The sequence below is a fragment of the Cricetulus griseus genome, chromosome 3 (assembly GCF_003668045.3).
Source record: "Cricetulus griseus strain 17A/GY chromosome 3, alternate assembly CriGri-PICRH-1.0, whole genome shotgun sequence".
In the NCBI taxonomy this organism is placed as follows: domain Eukaryota; kingdom Metazoa; phylum Chordata; class Mammalia; order Rodentia; family Cricetidae; genus Cricetulus; species Cricetulus griseus.
In genome coordinates, this window is record NC_048596.1 from 170,174,655 (window position 1) to 170,198,435 (window position 23,781).

General features: G+C 40.8%; 1 protein-coding gene across 1 annotated transcript in view; it reads right to left on the reverse strand.

The window, feature by feature from the left end:
* The window catches only part of Amfr (autocrine motility factor receptor), a 43,897-nt gene that overhangs the window by 11,556 nt on the left and 8,560 nt on the right, over positions 1-23,781 (reverse strand). Inside the window, exons 3-10 of the mRNA XM_027405613.2 lie at positions 21,039-21,203; positions 19,775-19,927; positions 15,011-15,051; positions 14,715-14,847; positions 11,638-11,771; positions 10,641-10,751; positions 8,887-9,077; positions 7,238-7,341 (exon numbers count right to left, since the gene is read on the reverse strand). Of these exons, the coding sequence (XP_027261414.1) occupies positions 7,238-7,341; positions 8,887-9,077; positions 10,641-10,751; positions 11,638-11,771; positions 14,715-14,847; positions 15,011-15,051; positions 19,775-19,927; positions 21,039-21,203 (1,032 nt within the window). The remainder of the gene's footprint in view (positions 1-7,237; positions 7,342-8,886; positions 9,078-10,640; positions 10,752-11,637; positions 11,772-14,714; positions 14,848-15,010; positions 15,052-19,774; positions 19,928-21,038; positions 21,204-23,781) is intronic.

Here is a 23,781-nt window from a genome sequence, read left to right on the forward strand (position 1 = left end):
AGGACAACAACAAGATAGCCAAAAGGAGTCCCAGTGAGAGCCCATTACCAGTGGAGTAGCAGAAGTCAGAGGCATCAAGCCAGACCAATGGCTGGAATGAACACTTACAAGTAAAGATGGACTAAAGAGTAAACTGTGAGACTCAAAGGGCCACACTACAGCATCCATGATGAGATTCTTTCCTTTTTTTCCTCCGTTTTGTGGGGAGGTTACAAGGGCAGAAGAAGGACTCGAGGGGGTGGGGAGATAAATGAGATCAGAATGTATGATGTGAAATCCATAAAGAATCAAAAAAGGTAAAAAAACAAAACAAAAAAACAAATTTTTTAAAAAGCCAGGCATGGCCAAGTGCATACCTATAATCCTGCCAGGAGCCATGGCACAGGTAACTTTAGACCTGTAAAGAGACTTGGGCTGCTTCAGAGAATCTCTTGCATGAGTAACTCATTATGTTGAGAGAATAGCTAAATTCAAATCCAATCTATCTCTCCCCTTCCCCAAATGAATAGAGCCTGGGCAAACAGGAATAGCTGATAGCAAACATTGCATAGTCAGGCTTCTTCCTCTTGCGACCTCTTCACCTTACTAACAATCTGCTGTGTTTGCACCCCTCTGATTGCCCCCCCCCGTTGTCCTGCCTTATCTGCACCCACACCCCCGCTTGCCCTTCCTGACATCCTGTCTACCTTCAAGGATTCTGAGGAAATCTCACATACCAGGCAAATAACCTCTCCCCACCCCACCAAGTCTTTCCTGTTTCACCTGCTATATAAGGTCTCTTGAGAAAAATAAAATTTTACAGCTTGATCAAAAACCCTTCCTTGTGCCTCTTGTTCCTATTCATTCCAGGTCCTTTGGGATTCGGGTTCACGTTGTAGCCCTGCTGGCCAGGCATAAACCCAGCACTATATGGGGCAGAGACGGAAGGGTCACTAAAGCTTGCTAGCTGCAAGCCTATCTGTAGGTTCAGAGACCCTGCCTCAGGGAAGAAGACAGTGATAGCATGATCACTGCACACATGTATGCACACCACACACACACACACACACACACACACACACACACACACACACACAAAGCATAAATAATAACTTCTTTTGGCCTGGCATGGTAACACACACCTTTAATCACAGCACCTAAGAGGCAGAGGGAGGAGGATCTCTACGAGTTTGAGACCAGCCTAGTCTACACAGCAAATTCCAGAACAGCCAGGACTAAATAGACAGACCCTGTCTCAAAAGAAAGGGAAGGAAGGAAGAAGGGGAAGGAGGGGAAGGAGGGAAAAGAAAAGAACAGAAAAGAACTTCTTTGACTAGCCAGGCATAGTAGGCTACACTTTTAATCTTAGAACAAACAGGTGGATATCTGTGTCAGTTTCTCTCAACATGATTTATAGAATTAATGCAATCTCAGTCAAAATCCCAGCAAGCTATTTTATAGATATGGATAAAGTGATTCTAAAGGTTATATGGAAAAACCCAGACCCAGGATAGCCAATACACCATTGAAGAAGAAAAAGAAGACTAGAAGACTTAAGCCATAGATAGGACTTTAAGACTATATCCTAAAGAAATCAAGACAGACAGTCTGAGACTTGGTAGAGAAAGGATTGCAGTCTGAGGTTTGGTGGAGAGATTTATTTTCCCGTTGAGGACGGGACAGTCCTTTCAGCCTGAGGTAGAGATGCGGATATAGAACTCTGAACTTCGCCAGCACCAAGTCTGCTTGTGTGCCATCAAGCTGATAATGGACTAAACCTCTAAAACTGTTACCTGAAGGAAGAACTGATGAACACAGGCGATAGAGACTGGTCAAGTAGGGTAAGCACCCCAAAGAAGCAGGTACAAGAATGTCCTTGCTAGAAGCCAGAAATACCAGAAGAGTTCTGGTTCCTGTTTCCTCCTTAAGCCTTCTCCTCACAAGCATGTTGCTTAGGATCAACATTCAGGACCACTGGAACTGAGATGGGGTGCTGGATACCTCCTAGCTGGGCCAACTTGACTGACCAGCTCATCCCCCATCCCATTCTTTTCCTAAGTTTCATGCAATAGAAATCTTAACTAAGACAACCACTTTTAAAAGTTTCCTATCAGGGAGGAGGCCTGAGCCTCAGGCCCAGAGGCAGCGTCAGTGGGAGGCCTGAATCACCAGCCCAGAAGCACCCTCAGATATAGCCACGAGCCTCAGGCCCATAAGCAAGGTGGGACAACAGCAGAGGTTTCCAGCAGTAGCTTCTAGAAACTATCAAAAGATGTTCTTCTGGTAAAGAGTACCTGGTAAAGAGTCCCAGCCAGCATCCACTGCCATTTCTTGGTTGGAGATACCCTGCTGCTACATCAACCACTAGACCCTCAGCCCCACCTACACCTAGGGGAGCAATCACCAGGGCTGTGGCCCCCCCTCCAGGGGGAGGAGTGTCCACCAGAGCTGTAGCCCCACCTGCACCTCAAGGAGTGACCACCTGAGCCTTGAGCCCACTTCTACCAGGAGTGTTCACCAGAGGCTCTGGTCTGCTTGTGCCTGAAGGAGTGGTCAAGGGAGCCACAGCCCCCAATTATACCATTTGGAGAAAGAAGACCCCCTGGAACACAAGCTCCACCCATACTGATTAGAGGAAGAGATGCATAGACAACATGGTCAGAACACACTCAACAATATAAAGAGCAATACGGCACCCACTAGAAACTAATGGTGCTACAACAGCAAGACCTGAACATCCCGACACAGAGGAAGTAGAAGAAAATGACCTAAAAAATAACTTTATGAGGATGATTGAGGCCCTTAAAGAGGAAATGAAAAATTCCCTTAAAGAAATGGAGGAAAAAAAACAAACAAAAAACTAGAAGAAATCGACAAATTTCTTAAAGGAAACCAAGAAAAAGCAAACAAATATGTAAAGGAAACGACTCAAGGCATGAAATCTGAAATACAGGCAATAAAGAAAACACAAACCAAGGGAATTCTAGAAATGGAGAATCTGGGTAAACTATCAGGAATCACAAATGCAGGCAACATTTACAACAGCAAAGAAGGGAATTGAACTCACAATGCCATCATCAACAACAAAAAACAAAAATAACATTAACCAGCAACCATTGGCCATTAATATCTATTAATATAAATGGTCTCAATTCACCTATAAAAAGATACAGGCTAATAGATTGCATACGAAAACAGAATCCATCTTTCTGCTACATACAAGAAACACACCTTAAACTCACAGACAGATATTACCTCAGAGTAAAGGGTTGGGAAATTTTTTCCAATCAAATGGACCTAAGAAACAAGCTGGTATAGCTATACTAATATCTACCAAAATAGACTCCAAACTAAAATCAATCAAAAAAGATAAAGAAGGGCATTTTATATTCATCACTGGAAAGTTCCAAGAGGAAATCTCAATTATGAACATCAATGCCCCAAACCCAAGGGCTCCTGCATTTGTAAAACATTACTAAAGCTTAATTCACAAATCAAGTCCCACACACTAATAGTGGGAGACTTCAACACCCCACTCTCACCACTGGATAGGTCTACCAGACAGAAGCTTAACAGAGAAATAAGGGAGCTAACACATCTGTAGAAAATTCCACCCAAACACAAAAGAATATACTTTCTTTTTCAGCACCTGATGGAACCTTCTCCAAAATTGGCCACATACTCGGTAACAAAGCAAACCTCAATAGATATAAAAAAAATTGAAATAACCCCCTGTATCCTATTGGATCACCACAGCTTAAAGTTAGAATTCAACAGCAATTAATTTCAGAAAACCCACAAACACATGGAAATGAAACAATGACCAACTGAACTACCACTGGGTCAAGGAAGAAATAAAGAAAGAAATTAAAGACTTCTAAAATTTAATGAAAATGGCCTCACAACATACCCAAACTTATGGGGCACAATTAAAGCAGTGCTAAGAGGAAAGTTCACAGCACTAAATGCCTACATAAAGAAGCTGAGCCGGGCGTTGGTGGCACACGCCTTTAATCCCAGCACTCGAGAGGCAGAGGCAGGCGGATCTCTGTGAGTTCGAGGCCAGCCTGGTCTCCAGAGAGAGTGCCAGGATAGGCTCCAAAGCTACACAGAGAAACCCTGTCTCGAAAAACCAAAAAAAGAAAAAAAAAAAAAAAAGCTGAAAATATCCCACACTAGTGAATTAATAGTACAACTGAAAGCACTAGAACAAAGAGAAGCAAACTCACCCAAAAGGAGTAGACAGCAAGAAATAGTCAAATTGAGGGCTGAAATTAGTAAAATAGAAACAGAGAAAACAATACAAAGAATCAATGAGACAAAGGAAATGCTCAATATCCTTAGTCATCAGGGAAATGCAAATCAAAACAACCCTGAGATTCCAACTTACACCAATCAAAATGGCTAAGATCAAAAACACTGATGACAGCTTATGCTGGAGAGGATGTGGAGAAAGGGGAACACTCCTCCATTGCTGGTGGGAGTGCAAACTTGAATAGCCACTGTAGAAATAAGTATGGCCATTTCTCAGAAAATTACCTACCTCAAGACCCTGCAATACCACTGCTGGGCATATACCCAAAGGAGGCACATTCATACCACAAATCATTTGCTTAACTATGTTCATAGCAACATTATTCATAATAGTCAGAACCTGGAATCAACCTATACACCCCCTCAACTGAAGAATGGTTAAGGAAAATGTGGTACTCAGCAGTAAGAAACGATGACATCTTAAAATTTTCAGACCCATCTTAAAATGGACAGAACTAGAAAAAAAACATCCTGAGTGAGGTAACCCAGACCCAGAAAGACAAATATAGTATGTACTCTCTCATAAGTGGATACCAGACATAAAGCAAAAGATACCCAGCCTACAATCCACAACCTCAGAGAAGCTAGAACCCTCTTTCAGAAACATATGGAAGCAGATGCAGAAATCCACAACTAACTATTGGGCCAAGCTCCTAGAGTACAATCAAGTGAGGGAGTAGTGACAGATAATATGAACAAAGGAGTCAAGACCATGATGGGGAAACCCACAGAATCACTGACTCAGGTCAGACAAATGGGAAACCTACATAAGACCAAACTAGGTTCCCTTAATATAGGTGACAATGGTGTGACTGGGACAATGTATGAGGCAGTGGATCCAAGAACTAACTCTAATGCACAAACTGACTTTGTGGAGCCCATTATATATGGAGAGATACCATCCATGCCCAGCCTAGACATGGGGTTGTGGAAGAGGTGCCTTGGTCCTGCCTCAACAAGATGACGGAACAGATTTAGTAGACTTCCTAGGGAAAGTGGGCAATAGCCTTGAACACATTGTCACAGGAGACCACTTCCTAAATATAACACCAGTAGCAAAGACACTGAGAGCAACAATTAATAAATGGGCCCTCCTGAAACTGAGAAGCTTCTGTAAGGCAAAGCACACAGTCAAGAAGACAAAATGGCAATCTACAGAACCAGAAAAGATCTTCTCCAACCCCACATCTGGCAGAGGGCTGATTTCCAAAATATACAAAGAACTCAAGAAATTTGTCACCAAAACACCAAATAATCCAATTAAAAAGTGGGGTAAAGATCTAAACATTGAATTCTTAACAGAAGAATCTTGAATGGCTCAGATACACTTAAAGAAGTGTTCAACATCCTTAGCAATCAGGGAAATGTAAATTAAAATGACTCTAAGATACCATTTTATACCTGTCAGAATGGCCAAGATAAAAAACACTAATGACAGCTTATGCTGGAGAGGAAGTGGAGAAAGGGGAGCACTCCTTTATTGCTGGTGGGAGTTCAAACTTGTACAGCGGCTTTGGAAATCAGTATGGTGGTTTCTCAGAAAATTGGGAATCAATCTACCTCAAGACTCAGTGATACCACTCTTGGGCATATACCCATAGAATGCTCAACCATACCCCAATGGCACTTGCTCAACTATGCTCATAGCAGCATTATTCATAACCAGAACCTGGGAACAACCTAGATGTCTCTCAACTGAAGAATAGATTAAGAAAATGTGGTACATTTACACAATGGATTATTATTCAGTGGGAAAAAAAACAAAACAAAACCAATGACATCATGAAATTTGCAGACAAATGGATGGAGTCAGAAAAAATCATCCTGAGTGAGATAACCCAGACACAGAAAGGACAAGGAGAAGTACTCTGGATGGTACTATAATGGTGGCCTTACCTTACTATACATTCATCCAAACTCACATGTAGCAGAAGGGTGTGTAAGAAATCTCTGTACTGTGTCCTTAAGTCCACTGTGAACCTCAATCTGTTCCAACAAGGTAACCTCTAAATTCCCAGGACATACTCACTCAGCCATCTTGTCAATCTTTGAGCTTACATACAAACTGCCCTTCTTGAGAAGACTCATGTCTACCTTGATGGCATTACAATTCCTAAGCTGAGTACAGTTCAGTCAGAGAGACAGACTTTCAGCACAAATTTGTTCAATGAAGAAATTAAGGCTGGCCAGGTGTGGTTCAATTCCAAACTCTGGAGGCAAAGGCAGGCCTAATCTACATAGAGAGTTCTACACCAGACAGGGGACCTTATCTCAAACAAAGAAACAAATATACAGCTTCAGAAAAACACACACACAAAGAAAGCATCTGAACAATCTCCTTGAGCATACCTCTAAGTTACAAGGTTCTCATTCACATGAGTACTCTCCTCTCCTTCCCCTCCCCTCCCCTCCCTTCCTCCCTCCTCCCCTTGCAGGCAGAGTGACAAAAAGTATATTTGATTGTTCTTATGCAATTTTTATATCATTCACTCCTGTCAATAAATAATTCCCCCTGAATTTTTTCTTTAAATCAAGTAGTTTCAATGTAGGCTTAGGTCACAGTTAAGTAAATCTAGTAGTGCACATTAAAGGTTAGATTATCTGCCACAAAAGTAAAATGACAGCAAGTTTCCAGAGTAGTTTCGGTTGCCTAAGCACTCATTAGTCACCACCAACATATTAGCCTATTGTTTCTATAAGCCTCCCCAACCAGAAAGGCACACAAGTGTAAAGTTTAGAGATAGAATGCACGATGAGCCAATGCAAGGCCCTGGATTCAACTTTCTGTAAAGAGAGGGAGGGAAGGGGAGAGGAAGAATAAATATAAGAGAGAGAAGGAAAAGAAAGGAAAAGAGATACCAGCAGGGTCATACACACTATACGCATGACCCAGAAGTCTCCATGCCCTCACTCGTTCTCATCTTAAGCAATTAGCAGTTCTTACCATGGCATTTAGCTGGGAGTTGCTTGCCTGTGTAATGCCAAGAATGTTGGTAGTGTGCATCACTTCAACTGAAAAACTCGGCAGCCAGCTCGCAATCCGGGACCCTAAAGCAAATCAGAATCCAACACAAAATTAGTGCCCTGCTCCCCTCCCCAGTGTCATCTATGTGTTCAGTCATTCTACTAACAGCTGATGTTCACTGAAGGCTTCCTGTCCTCTGGGAAAACAGCCAGTGCTCTTAACCACTCTGGAAAGCCATCTCTCTAGTCCCTTTAATCCCAGCACTTGGAAAACAAAGGCAGGTGGATCTCTGTGAATTCAAGGTCAGCCTGGTCTACACAGTGAGTTCCAAGCCACGAGCCATGTGGCAAAATATAAATTAATAAAAATGGGTTAATGTAAATTGTAAGAGTGAGTTAGTAATAAGCCTGAGCTATAGGCAGTGCATTCTGATATTAATATAAGCTTTGGTGTGCTTATTTGAGACCAGGCAGTCAGGACAAAAGTAAAGCTCCACCTCTGTTTACATAGCACCTTGAGGCCCCGCCTCCAACACATTTCAGATACTTGGCCTCTATTCCCCTTGGACCTTTCAGGACTGCATCAATACTCTCATCATATTTCACTCTCAGAGACTTAAATCAGAGTCTGAACAGCATCTCTCCTAAGAAAATTCCAGAATAGGAATTCACAGAACATGTGGCACTGCAACTGATGGCCTCAATATCCATTGGGTACATGTGAATCCAGGGAAGATAATCAGCGCTCCCCTACAATGCCCATGACTTTAGAGTACAAACGACAGGCACAGTCATGCTTTATGGACAAAGTAACAGGGCTCCAGTTCTGATTCCACCAATGGTACTCCCTGAGAAGGCAACTCATGGAGCCTTCATCATATGCTTTTATATCACACCAATACAACCAATTATTAGCAAAGTCTAACTATTAAACTGGTTATGTGGGCTCCCTGAAGGTAAGCTTAATTCAGTTTTACTACCTCCACCTTACCCTACTTCTTAATGGCACAGAATAACTCCTCAGTTCTACCTACCCACCCACTCACCCTGAACACTTTCAGAATTCAAGTATAGTTAGGCAGGCTAGTACAAGCCTGTAATCCTAACTCCAGGGAGGTTGAGGCAGAACGATCTTAAATTCAAGGCCAGTACACACTTGTATTAAAAATCAAATAAAGGAAGTTAAAATGTAATACTAAGGGGGCAAGGTAACCCTATAGATAAAAGCACTTGATGCTTGACAATCCAAATTTAATCCCCCGGATCCATAAAAGAAAAGAACCAACATACTCACTAACTGCTCTGACCTCCACAGGTCATGGAGTATATGTACACATGTGCTATAAATATGCACATACAGAATAAATGAATGTAATAATGCATGCCATAAAAAGAATTTTAAGGGGAGGCAGAGGGACCTGGGATTGACATGTAAAATAATCTTCTAATTAAAATAAAAAAAGAATTTTAAAAAGTAATACTAAACTTGTCTAGTATTAGGGTAGTTTATAATATAATACTATAAACATAATATATACATTTATAATATTAACAGGGCAGTTTAAAACCATAACAATTTCATTAGGAAAGAAAATCCCACAGACAGAGTGGAGGCTGGAGACAATTTACCATCAAAGTGGAAGAAGTGATTGTGTTGGTTTAAGCGGGGCCTGCCTTCTGCAGCTGCCACAGGGACCAAGTTCTCATCCAAGTTCTCTCCTTGATGGTCTTCCCTGGCACGACTACCATCAGCAATATTAAGAGACATCCTGCATGTTGGACAAGAGGTGTCTTGTTCTAGCCAAGAACGAAGGCAGGAGCTGTCAAAAAGTTGAAAGGAAACAATATGAACATATTCAATTGCTCCATAGCATAATTTGTGAGAATTCATCAGAATTACTGGTTTTTCTAATTTTACTTAGCTTCTACTACTAACCATATCTAAATGCTGAGAAACATTTATATATACCTCTCTAACCCCTCCCTCTAACACACAGACATCTAACACATTCCTGGTAATGCACATCCTCAATCACTTCGAAGAAGGCTTCTCATCTCCCCACCTCCATTCAGTTACTTCAGAATCCATGTGGCTCAATCATCCAATATTTGGCCTCTTCCATCCTCAAGTCCTCTACTCCCGTGATCTTTCTTTTTACTACTTTAGCTACTGACCAACATGGTATAACACGGCCTTGTCTTCACAACAATGATTTTGGATCTACTAATCCACTCCTCTCTGTCCACCAACCTCACTGAAAACCCTTCAATGGCATTCTACCCATCCAGTGGCCCTCTGGACCCTGCCTACTACTCCTACCTCGGCCAGACACACTCCTTCTTCTTCCGTGAGGTCACACACTGGCTTCAACCTAGTTCCATCAACTCCATTTCCCCTCTGCTGCAGCAGCTCCCCCCGTACCTCCCATTTTACATCCTCTCCAACTTGCTCTTTCTTTGCAAATCTCACTTCTGCCCATCCTCAAAAGTCACTCCCTCCAAACCTGAATCCAATTCCTTTGTTACTAATCTTCAGAGGTCTACCTCTATCTCCTGAGTCCTGGGATTAAAGGTGTGTGCCACTACTTCAGAGCCCTGTTTCTTTTCTATAAAGCACATTCTAAATGTGCTGGTTAATTAGACTGCAAGCACCACAAAGACCTCATTTGTTATTTCCATTTTACCCCCACAACCCAACACCTAATTCTAACATATAAAACATTTGTTGAACGGGCTAACTCCAGTTCCAAAGCCTTTCTGATATTAAAAAGGGAAAGACTACAAGTGTTAAGATAAAAAAATTCAATAGTCAAGGGGCCAAATGATACCTCTAAATTCATCAATAGCAAAACTAAGTCCATGTTCATAATTATTTAACTTAAATAGCCTTGATGACATCTCTGAAATATGAGGCCCTCTCTAATCTTGGAGCTTTCTGGAAGGCCTACCCTGTGATAGTTGCAGATGGATTACTCAAATAACCTTGGTCTAGTCTATTTCACCCTGTAGTATTTTGCACACTGCTTCTGAGCATGTGTAAAATGCAAAAGAAAAACAAAAACAGAAAAGCTTCTCTCTCTGGAAAATGAAACTCCCTTTAAAAAATATTATAGACATATTTGTTACTTTAGAACTTAAACGGAGAAAAATTATGAAAGAAAGATATAAATAGAAGTTAAGATGGCAAATGTGGGTAAAAAATGGTCTGAGGGCAAAAGAGGAGACTCAGAAAGCTAGTCACAGGCTCCAAGCAACATCAACAACAAGGCTAGGCTGAGCTAACATCCTTGCTCCGCTGCTGAGTTATGTTCAAAACCATGTAAAAAGCACCCAGAGTCCCCGGACAGAAGGCCACTCCCAAACACCCTGTACAAAGCCCCTACTTGTGAAAAAGATGTCCACAGGGAAGTTTCCTTGCAGCCTGCATGGAGTCCCAGCAGATTGCACAGTCATCATTATTGACAGCTAGCTCCTCTGGAGTTGCAACTGCAAACCTGTAAAACACATAACAGGCCCAGCAGGAACTCTTCAGTTTCACACACACCCAATGTATACCATATTATACACCTAACCACTATAACGGCACAAGTACATAACAAAATCAATTATGTAAAGAAAGTATTTTTTTTCTTCATAGCCCTTAGAAAACCATGAAGGAAACCAGCACAAAAGCCAACCCTGCAGTAACAGTGGCACCTGTGAGTGAAATTCAGAACATTTATGGACATATCAGAGGAATCAGACCCCCAGAGATCCAGACAGTCCCCAAGAAACTAAAAGGGTAACCACTATTCCTGCACTTTCTGGTTTGGGTTAGCCTCAGGCTGGCAAGTGAGTGTCTTTAGTGCGTGAGCCATGTCCATAAACATGCATGTGCAAAGTGTAATCAAGACACACCTCCCCAAAACAAAGATGGTGGAAGACCACAAGTGCTTCCACTCAGTAGTGACAACAGACAGTGACTAAAAATAAGAATATTTTATCTCCTGGAACCCTCCCCACATTCCAGGAAAACGGTTCTATGTCATCTTTAAAAGATAAGATCACTGGAGTACATGCAGTTAATAAATTGCCCCAAACCACCCTGCAACTAAGTGGGATACACACTCAAGCAGTCTGACATGCCTGTACTCTTCTGTCTAGTTATAAGAATACAAAAGCAAGTTCTGGTGGGATATAGGAATTGCTATTAAATGAGCTCAAATGAGAGCTGGGAATGGTAACTGAAGCAGCCAGATTATGAATTTAAAGCTGGCCTAGAGGATGAGCACAGTGGGAGAGAGTAGAGGGTCAGCCTAGGCTACAGTGAGATCTTGTCCCAATACCACACACACAAAGTTAAGAAGAGGAAGCTCAGGAACATCAAGCACACTGTCTTACCTGGCTTCCATGTTTCCTACCACACGCAAATAGTTCTTGTGCCGACGGATTCTCCGCTGCACCTCATGGAACAAGTAACGAAGCTGCATAAAGATGACCAGGCTAGCCATAGATAACCAGATGTTGCCAAACAACTAAACAGAGATGGGGAGAGCAAAATGTAAAATAAAAACAAATGTGCGGGGCTAAAGTCATAGCTCAGTAGGTAGAATGCTGAGTAGAAGTGGGTAGAATCTCCAGCACCATATAAAAAGCAGGCGTGGCCATGCACATTTGTAACCCTAGAGACAAAAGGCTTCTGAAACTCACTGAGCAGTCTAGTTAGTAAGTGAACTCCAGACTCAGGGAAGAAAACCTATTTCAAAAAATATGGTGGAAAACAAAACACCTTGCATCAACTTCCAGTCTCTACATATGCATCCATACTAACATTAGTGTGCAGGTAAGCACATACACACGACATGTACAGAATGTACATGCACTCGAACATGCAAGCACATCTGCTAGTGAATGGAGGTGCATGTACAACAGAAGCTCTTTAAGGTGAAAGGGAACTGGAACAACCTTCCAGAAGTAAATGCATATATTTATTTGATTGGCCTAAACAATACATTTGGCTCTTCAGCCTAGTTATCCGACTGCCAGCAACCTTTCCTGAGTCATTAACCACAAATTTAAAAGCTTAATGCAAAAAGATGTCCAGCCATGTATACTTATATATACATAAACATACACACATTTCTGGAGGATGGAGCAGTATCTTCTGTATCCCAGCCTGTTCTGGAACTCATTGTGTTGTCAAACATGACCTTGAACTCCCAGTCTTCCTGTTTCTTCCTCTTAAATTATGGGATTATAGTCCTGTCTCTTGACCCCCAGTTTATGCAGTACCAGGATCAAAACTAGGGCTTATGCATGCTAAGCAAACACTCTACCAGCTCAACTATATCCCCGGCCCAAGCATCCATGCAATTATAAAAGAAGAAATATGGAAATGAACAAGATGCCCCACAGAAGAACAGGTAAATTGCAAATTATATCGTTTATTTGAATTATATGTATATAAAGTATAGATATTTATTGGAATAATTTTTGAATGTATTTTAATGCCACATTTTATACAAGGTAGGTATGAATGTTAATTAACTAAGAAAATAGTATTTTTGCGTAAGAAGGGCAGGATATAACTACATTAAATACACTAACTAATGATTTTTTTTTAAATTATATAAAATTTTGAAATAACAAGGAAATGAATATAATTTAAATAGCCCATTTCAGGGTGTAAATAATTAAATCACAGTATAGTTATGTGAAAAAAGTTTTATTTGAAGACATTAGGATGTTTTGGAAGAACTGCTGATAGCATAGGAAATGTTTATAACATAGTAATTAAAAACAATTGGCTGGGGGGCTGGAGAGATGGCTCAGCGGTTAAGAGCACTGACTGTTCTTCCAGAGGTCCTGAGTTCAATTCCCGACAACCAATGGTGGCTCACAACCACCTTGAATGAGATCTGGTGCCCTCTGCTGGCATGCAGGCAGAAGACTACATACATAATAAATAAATAATTAAAATCTTAAAAAAAAAAAAAATGGCTGGGAATGTAACTCCGAAGTAGAATGCTTATTTACCATGCACGAGTCCCTAGGTTTGACACCCAGTATTGCATAGGTAAACACACACAAAAATTTTATGTTCAAAATATGAACTCAATTTATGAACCTATATATTTAACACATACAAGAATTAGCTAAAGGGCCAGTGAAATGGGCTCAGAAGATAAAGGTGAGTGCTTCCCGCCAAGCCTGACAACATGAGTTCGATCCCCAGGACCCACATGGTGGAAGAACTGAACCAACTCTAGCAAGTAGTCCTGTGACCTCCACACATACACTGTGCTTGAACACACACACACACACACACACACACACACACACACACACACACACTAACTAAATGTAACAGCTTTAAAAAAAAATGCAGTTACATATAACAAAATGCAAAGCTTCCATTTCAAATTCTAACTATATATTATTTTATTACATTGTATAGACTTTGGGTCTGTTTAATTTGATGTGTAATGCTTACTTACTTGTAATTTTTATAATAAAATTTATAAATTAAAAAATACAGAATTTTGTTTTCTTCATTTTCAGAAAGTGCACTCATAAATGTGCATTGCCCACTCTGCCCAGTGACGAGTTTATAAATAAATTCCCATGAGTATACTGGGTCTCACTATCATTAGTTAGATGTCTTTGTTTTTTTGTTTTGTTTTGTTTTTTGTATGTGCATTTTTGTCTGTATGAGGGTATCGGATCCCCATTGAACTGGAGTTACATTTGTGAGCTGCCATGTGGGTGCTAGGAATTGAGCCTGGGTCCTGTGGAAGAGCAGCCAGTGCTCTTAACTGCTGACTCATCTCTCCAGCCCCATTAGATTTTTTTTAAATGCTCACCTGTCAAGGAGACTTACATTTCCCTCCTGTGGTGCTTGGGACCACTAAACCAGGTTACTGAATATGCTAGTTGAGTGTTCCACCTCAGTTACATCCCCTGCCAGTCCTTAGTGTCTGAGACAGGGTCTCAGGATATACCCAGGCTGGCCTTGGCCTTGATGATTCTTCTGCCTTTGTCTCACACCATTTAAGGCAACAGATACTAAGTACAAGCACTTCATTTTAAATTACAAAGGCAAAAGAAACTATAAATCTGTAAGGAAGTAAACGAAGCAAGAATTCCCATTCCCACTATAAAGCAACTGTTCAGTAGGGAAAGCCACAGACACTGTAGGGAAACTCCTTTTATCATGCCTGAATAATGCTCTGCTGACTACTGGTCAGAGTTAACAGTCTCCTAGTACAGCAATCACCTCCTGAGCGGGCACAAACCAAAGCAGTCCACAGCACTGCTTTACACCCAGCTGCCAAAGATGAAGGCTGCCCAGCCACACTAGAGTCTTTTAAGTGGTTTATCCACATCTACTGAGTATTTCATTTTTTCAATGTACAAACCAGGGTTCTTGTCTTGAAAATCTCAGCCCTCTGCCAGAGCTCTTTCTGGGGGGAACTCACCAGCATGTGAATGTGGTGCATGAGGTCCAGGGACAAGAGAGTGAGCTCCATGACAAAATCAGTGTAATACACATAGGTTCCCTTTCCTTCCCAAGTCCCTTCATGGTTGAGGTCCCAGAGGTGAATTACATATCTGCAATTTAGGCAGAAAGAGAAAAATGTGTTAACTTACCATTATAAGGACATTTAACTTGAACATGTTATAGTTTAGTTACATTTGTATTTATTTTAAACTATTAATCTCAAAATCAATTGAACAAGTAAATGTCAATCATCTCTCCAAAATTTCTACTCACCTTAAAATCACATGAGCTGTCCTTACTGTTACCAGAAGAGACTGAAAAAGAGAAATACTTCTTAGTTTAATTAAAAAGCAGATTTCTATAAAACAAAACAAAAACAAACAAGATGAAAAGTAGATTGGTCAAGTTTATCACCCTTTCACTTCCTCTGCCCTGTTCCCACAGAATATTTTCACAGTGCAGGAGCCCCACTTTTGTTAAGGCTTTCCCAATTAATAGTGATGAACAGCTATCCCTGCCCATCTCCTAGGAATGCCTTCTGCAATGATGAGAGGTCCTCCTCATGTCTAATAACCACTTCTATTGACACATCACTAAGTCACTATGATTGGTTACCTAAAAGGTTATCTCACTAGGGTGACACTGTAATGCCAACTACATAGCACCTACAAGGGCCCTACACAGGAGCAGCAGCTCTATCCTGAAACTTTTGTACCCTTCCTTTACCAGAACAAAGGAGAACAAAGAAATCAAACCCAAAATAAGACTCTCGTGGCAGTATTTTAAAATAGAAACTGACCTTAACAAACATTTCTTCAAGCCACACATGATCACACACACCAATAACCCCAGCACAGAATCAGTTTAAGACCATATTAAGACCATAGTATACTGTTTGAATCTTGTCTTTAAAAAGGTGGATGGGCTGTTTGCTGTTTTGTTTTGTTTTGTTTTGTTTTGTTTTTGAAACAAGGTCTCACTATGTAGTCTTCAGTTGCCCTGAAACTAGGTATGTAGAACAAGCTGGCCTCAAGCTCAGAGATCCTCCTGGGTTCTGCAACTGTAGTATATGCCCCTAAACCCAGCCACTCAGCCTACTTTAAATGTGTTTACTTTAAGGTATATCTTTTTCTCAGTTTGGCAGAATATTAAAATTAGAAAACAACAACTAAAATAAGCAAAATAAGAGCATCACTCAAATAATACTTTGTAATAAAATATATTTAAAGTAAGCTAATATGTCTATACGGTTTTAAATAGTCTTTTTAAGAGGGAACACTACTACATACTTTCACAGATGCATATTCAACTGGGATTATAAATATTTTTCCTAAGTACTTAAATGTTATCCTAATTTTAAAAATTAATATTTATTTTATGTGCATTATGCACACCATGTGCATGCCTGGTGCCCTCAGACATCAAAAGAGGGTGTCAGATCCCTTGGAACTAGAGTTAAGGACAGTTGGGCTCCATGTGGGTGTCTAGGAATGAAAGCTGGGCCCACAGCAAGAACTGTAAGTGCTCTCAGCTGCTGAGTCGTCTCTCCAGCTCTGCCCCCTTTTCTAATTTTACTGGCACTACATTATACTCTGAAATGAATATTACTTGGCAAAAATAAACTTTAACCTTCTAAAAAATTCCTAAATATTTACACCTAATCTGTTTTGACGATAAATAACTAGCTTCAGTATGGCCACTACATAGGTCTTTCTTATCCAATGTAGGTATGTCGTTTCTTCCTTTTTTTGAAACTAGGTCTCACTAGATAGTTCTGACTGTCCTAGAACTCACTATATAGACCAGGCTGGCCTCGAACTCAAAAATCACCCTGCCTCTGCATCCCAAGCACTGGGGTTAAAGGTGTGCTATATAGACTAGATTTTTTTTCCCTATATGCCGTAATGCATTATCAGATAGTATTAAAGGTAACCTGTCCTGGCTTATACCTATGTTTCCTTTGATTCATTATTCCTGTATACTGTGCTCATTATTAAGCAGATAAAAGTTATTTGATGTGGTACTTAGTACTGGTTGTCAACTTGACAGGCCCAGGAATCACCTGGGTCTTTAAGCATGCCTATGGGATTATCCCAATTAGGTTAACTGAGGCAGAAAGATCCAAGCGCTTTGAAACCCTCCCTAACCTGGAGGGATCCCAGACTGTACAGATAGTGGAGAACTTAGCAGCAGCATGCATTCGTTGCTGTCTGCTTGTCAGTACAGATGCAATGTGATAACCGGCTTCCTGTTCCTACCACCATGCATCTCTGCCTGCTGCCATGTCTTCTCTGCCAAGATGGACTAAATCCCTCAGGAACTACAAACCAAAACAAAGTCTTTCTCCCTTCAGTTGCTTTGTTGAGTATATTACCACAGCAACAGAGAAGTGACTAAAATAGGCAAATACAGCACTAGGGTACTACTGTAGGTGATCAGGTAAGTGACTTGGCCAGTCAATAATTAGTGGGTGGACAGCATATACAATGTAGATACCCTAAACAAATAAAGGACTCAGGTTTCAGCCAGCACAGCATGGCACCCAGTGTTCCTGTGCTCCTCAGAATGGTACAAAATTTACAGTTTATACATTATAGGCTAAGTGTGAGAGCTTAATAGCAGAGCACAATTATGGCCAGTGCCAAAAAAACTCATAAATTATTATTTCCAGAATTTTCCATTTAATAATTTCACATAGCAGCTGACTGAAGATAATTGAAATTGTGAAGAATAAAATCACAAATAAAAAGAACTGCTATATTTCATTTTTCTAATTAGCAAATATAGGTAAAAGTAATTACAAGTTTGTCTTTGGCTAAGGAAAAGGTAAATATAATAGTTATTAAATATAAAGAGTATGAGCAGGCTGACGAAATGGCTCAATACTTTAAAAAACTTACTGCTCTTGCAAAAGATCCATGTTTGTTTCCCAGAATCCACATGACCCTCTGTAACTTCAGTTTAAAGGGGTGCAATGCCCTCTTCTGACCTCTGAAGGTACCAGGCATTCACATGGTACATATATATACATACAGGCAAAACACTTTGACACATAAAATATAAAATAAAATAAAAATTTGAGACATACAAAAATTTGGGGTTTTAATTAAGAGTAGTGGCTGCTTTTCCAGAGGACCAACATTCAGTCCCTAGTACCCACATGGCAGCACCCAACTGTCTGTAACTCCAATTCCAGAGGATCCAACACCCAATTCTAGCCTCTACAGGCATTGCATATACATGGTTCACAGACCCATACACATGGCGCACACCTTTAATCCCAGCCCTCGGGAGGCAGAGGCAGGCGGACCTCTGTTGAGTTTGAGACCAGCCTGGTCTACAAGAGCTAGTTCCAGGACAGCCTTCAAAGTCACAGAGAAACCATGTCTTGAAAAACCAAAAATAAACAAATATAAATAAACCTTTAATTTTTAATTGGGTTTCTACTGAATAGAGAAAAATAGTATCTCCTATAAATTATAAAAAAAGAAATCAGGCTAGTGAGATGGTTCAGTAGGTAAAGGTACTAGTCACTAAACAAGACATTGTAAATTTAATCCTTGGACTCACATGGTAGAAGGAGAGAACTAACTCTCACAGGCTATCCTCTGACCTTTATACATATGCTGTAGCACACACATGAAATAAATACATGCCATTAAAAAAATTTTTTGGCCAGGCCATGGTGGCACACGCCTTTAATCCCAGCACTCAGGAAGCAGAGACAGGCAGATCTCTGTGAATTTGAGGCCATCCTGGTCTACAGCGTTCCAGGCCAGCTAGAGCTGCACAGTGAGGCCCTTTCTCAAAAAAAAAAAAAAAAAAAAAAAAAAATTCATAGCGAGCTGGAGACAATTCAGTGGTAGAACTCTTGCCTAGCATGACTAAAAATTCCTAAAATCAATATCCAGCAACACACACACACACAATAACAGCATTTAAATGATTATTATATAAATTATTAATTCAGCTTTAAAACTGATTATATATATTTTATTAATATTCACCGCTGCCTGGTATTTTGTTATATCTTAAGGAGAATGTGTTCCCTACTTTGGAGTGAGAGGATCTAAACTGCATTTGCCCTGAAATCTCAAACAGTTCTTAATGAGTCAATAGTAAAGAATTTAAAATGATTCCTGCTAGGCTGTGGCCCTGTTAGGTAGTAGAGCCTTGCCCAGGATGTACAAAACCCTAGCACAGAAAAAGTTTCCACAACAATCCCTGACATGTGGTAATTGCTATACGTGGTGTACGTGCACATGGAGGCCAAAAGAGGATTTCAGGTGTTCTGCTCTGTCACTCTTTGTCTTATTTTTCTGAAACAGGGTTTCTCTAGAGTGAGGCTGGTGATCAGCAAGCCCCAGCAATCCTGCCTCTGCCTCACACAGCCCTGGGGTTACAAGAGTGTACACACAACCATACTCAGCTTTTTATATGGGTGCTGGGACGCACACTCGGGCCCTCATGCTCTTACCTGCCAACCCAGCTCCCTAGCTGAATTGTTGAGAAAAAGAATTCTTTTACAGCCGGGAGTTGGTAGCATACACCTTAATCCCAGCACTCGGGAGGCAGAGGCCTGCGGATCTCTGTGAGTTTGAGGCCAGCCTGGTCTACACAGAGTTCCAGGACAGGCTCCAAAACAATACAGAGAAAGAAAGAAAGAAAAAAAAAAAAGAATGCATTCACTAGGTTACAGCAGGATTATATGAAATACTGCATATAAAAACATTTGGCACCAGTACCCAAAAACAGCAGGAACACAGTAAATGCCTGTTAAAGCCTGGCGGTGGTGGCACACTCCTTTAATCCCAGCACTAGGGAGGCAGAGGCAGGCATCTCTGTGAGTTCCAGGACAGCCTAGACTACAGAATGAGTTCCAGGACAGCTAGGGCTACCCAGAGAAACCCTGTCTTAGAGGGGGTAGTGGGTGGAAGTCTTTTAAGTCAAAGATCAAATACCTTTTAAAATAGTCTGTCATAAACCCTCTGGTCTTAAAAATGTTTAGGAATCTAACAACTGTGCCCAGCACCTTACCTCTGCAGCCATGAAAGCCAAGGTATGCATGCCATGGGTATAGCCTGTGACACAGCAGACAACTGCCAATCCACAGCAGGAGAGCAGCATAGCAATCAACAGAGACAGGACTCTCCCATGGCTGCTCATTGGTGTGGTGGGAGAAAAGGAAAGCTGAAAGGAACAAAACAGACAGTTCATGGCATTACCCTCAGAATTCAAGATCAAGCTTGGTATCTTTGCTTGGGGCACTAAACTAACACAGAAAAGCCCAAATTCTACCATGACCTAAATGCATGAGTTGAGATTTATAAGTCTGTATCATTAATTTACCAGATACAGTATACACTATATTTTCACCTCATATTCTCCAGTATCCTCCTATCATAAGATTGCAATCTCTAGAAGGATTCTCTAACAGTATCTAGGACTGTCTGACTTGCTCTAATCTTCCACCTCAGAATTCCCTTGGAGGCCTAGCCTGTTAGGGATAGGAAAAGGAATAACAGAATTACAACTCATAATGGCTAATATGAGGCAAGGACAAGTAACTGTCTGGAAAAGAGACCTGGAGTTATCCCTGCTACACTGAGTGTAGGCTAAAACCAGCCAGAAAACGAAGGCTGGACTCACCTATTTGTAATAAGAATGGGAACTGGAAAAGAAAGGAAACCTTCAAGAGTGCGATTAACTCAGAAAGAAGTGTAATGCCATCTCCATGAACCCCGAGTAAAGAGGGACCTAGAGTGGGTTCGATGGGAGGCAGCACTTCAAACCTGTTTGCCTCAGCCTGGATCAGGTGCTCACTATGCAGGTCTGACCTGAAGTTACAGGCAGATCTTATACCCCACCCCACCCTACCCCACCCCCACCCCCTAACAGGAAGCACAAGTAGCTCATTCAATCTTAATCCCAAGAAAAACCATCCAAACCTGTGAGAAAGTAAAGCTCCACCAACCAGGGCAAAAGGAGGAAAAAAGCAGGAGACAAGAACAGAAAACACCCACCAGAGTTCGGGTTGTATATAATGTATAAATCACAGCTCCTTCACACTCTGGCCTAAGGTTAGCAGGGGGGGGGGGCACTGGGGGGGTGGCCCAAGAAAACAGGTGTCTTACAGCTGTGGCAGAAGTTGCTCAAGAAACAGGCTGTGATAAATGACCTAGAAGTCCCCTCTCAGAGTCATCCCAAGCATGCAACCTGTGACTGTCTCACATTACCTTCTTACATCAAACCTGGCACACATATGTGACTGAGCAATGAAAGAGGTTGGCTAAAAACTCACGTATTCAAACCGGTCTTTGCAGAGTTGAACCATCAAATGCAGAAAAACAAGTCCAGCAAACCAGAGGCACCACATCACCACCTCCTCCACAGTCTGGACATTCAGCACACCAAAAATGAAAATGAACTTGTAGAAAATAAAATTCCAAAACTTGTCTTTGAGATGCTATAAAGAAAAAAGTGTGTAAAGGTGAGTTCCACCATACCAAGTTTACTTAAGAGATGTTAACATAATAAAAACAAGCTTACGGAGCACTCTGTACGGAAGGCAAAGAAAACAGAATAGAGGTGAGACAGCCACAGTGATCTCTGAACTGAAACTTGTGATCTGGATACAGCTAGGAAGTTTCAGCCATTAAAAAGTAGTTCTAGTCCTTATGTGACTAGAAGTGAAGTATTTTACATTTACATGTCCAGTAGAAAAGATCAGCATGAGTTCGTATTATTTTAATACTTCTGCAGTCCTTAAACAATAGATTAAACTTTCTAAATTAAGCAGGGCTGGTGAAGACTTGAGTTTGGAACTCTCACACACAAGTAAAAGCCAGTGGAGAAGCACACTTGTCTGTAACCACAGTGCTAAGGGTCAGAGACAGGCAGATCCTTGCAGCTCATTGGCCAGTCGAGCTAAACTGAAGAGTTCCAGGTTTAGTGAAAACCTGACTCAGAAAATAAGATGGAATTGGGCACTGGGCAGTGGTGGTGCACGCCTTTAATCCCAGTACTCGGGAGACAAGAGGCAGGTGGATCTCTGTGAGTTCAAAACCACCTTGGGCTACAGAGCTAGTTCTAGGATAGCTTGGGATGTTACACAGAGAAACCCTGTCTAGGAAAAAAAAACCCAAAAGTTGGAAAAGGCTAGAGAGAAGCTTTATGGTTAAGAGCACTTACTGCTCTTGCAGAGTATCTGACTGGGCTCCATCCCCAGCACCCACATCAGGCAGCTCACAAGGCACATGGTAGAATAAACTAATGCAGATATATAAACAAAAATAATGCAGTTTTGACTCTTAAGGGGAAAAATGTGGAAAGCAATTGAGAAAATCCTCAAAGTCAACTCTGGTCTCCAGACACATGCAAATACATGCATACACACTCACAATACATGTAACATGAACACACATCCACAACACATACAATATGCACACACACACATTCCACACAATAAAAAAATTAAAAGGCTACTTGCTAGTATAGAATCAATAAAATAATTAAAACAAGAAATTTAAAATTATGCCTATCCACACAGATACACAGGGTTGTGTCTGCCTGCAATCCCAGCATTTGGGAAGCCAGCCTAGCTACACAGGTCCATGTCTCAAAACCAAACAAACAAAGAAACAAAAAAACAAAAAAACTAAAACCAAACCAAGATTAAAAATAAAATAATGACCTTAATATCTATCTTTTTTTCTTCATCCAATATGCAAATACTTTAATTTTGAACACTTTTTTCTCACCTCTTAATGTGAGAATTTTATAAATGTAGGTAAACATTCTCTAGATATATCAGCATACTGACTTAATGGTAACAGATGAACTCAAATTGTTTTTAATTTTCCCCTATCCAAAGAATGTCTTATGAAATTACATGTGATTGAATGAGTTCCTACTTCAAAGGAAGACTACAACAGCTTATTATTTTTAATAATAGTCACCTGATTTGTAAACAAGATGCTAAGGTGTTCCATAAGCAGTAGATTATTTCTTTGCTGTATTATTTTTTAATTGTTTTATGCATACAAATGTTTTGTCTACATGTTATATCTGCACCAGGAGTGCCTGGTGCTCCCAGAAGTCAGAAGTGTTGGAACACCCAACACTGGAGTTACAGATAGTTGTGAGCCACCATGTGGGTTCTGAGCCTCAAACCCTGGTCCTCTGTAAGAGCAGTAAGTGCTCCTAACTGTTGCGCCATCTCTCCAGTCCTTATAATCTTTTTATAAACTGAAAACTTTCATTTTTAAAAACTGTCACTTTCCCGGGGCAGGAGAAAAGGTAAGAGGGTAACAAATGAGTTCTAGCTCTTACAGATATTAAAATATCTGATGACCCAGCTATTGATGGAGATGGTAAGAAGCTGGGTAAAGATAATAATGAACATACAACTTTTTTTTTTTCTTTTTTTGAAACAAGCTGTCTTTATGGAGCCCTGGAAGTTTTGTGGACCAGGCTGGCCTCAAACTCAGAGATCTGCCTGTCTCTGCCTCCCAAGTGCTGGAAATTAAAGGCATGTGCCACCATGCCCAGTGAAAACATGACTTTTAATGAGACTTTTCTATATGTTTTTTTTAATGATTGTAAGTAAACATTTACAAATGTAAATAAAATTAAAGCTTGAAGTATGGTTGTGTGGCCCCGGTGATCCCATCACACAGAATTGGAAGGTAGAGGCAAGAGAGCCTTGAGTATGAGGTCAGCAAGACCCCAACACAAAGAATAGAATTACTTTGAGAGTTTGAATATGACTCTGAGTAGATACCTTGTGTTCAGAAAACAAAGTTAATATGGAAAAAAAATAAAATAAAAGAGTATCTTCTAGCTCTATCCACCCCAAAGGCAGACACTCAGCAGCAATGATACCACTGCCTTTACACAGTGTGGACCCTGGTTCTGAAGACCATGCCCCAGGCAAAGTAAGCCTGGAATCCTGGGCAAAGGTCTGTTTCCTGGGCAGGGAAAGTAGGAGATCTTGAAGTATAACGGGTTGTGATTCCTGGCTCTGCTACTGTACAACTGTGGGG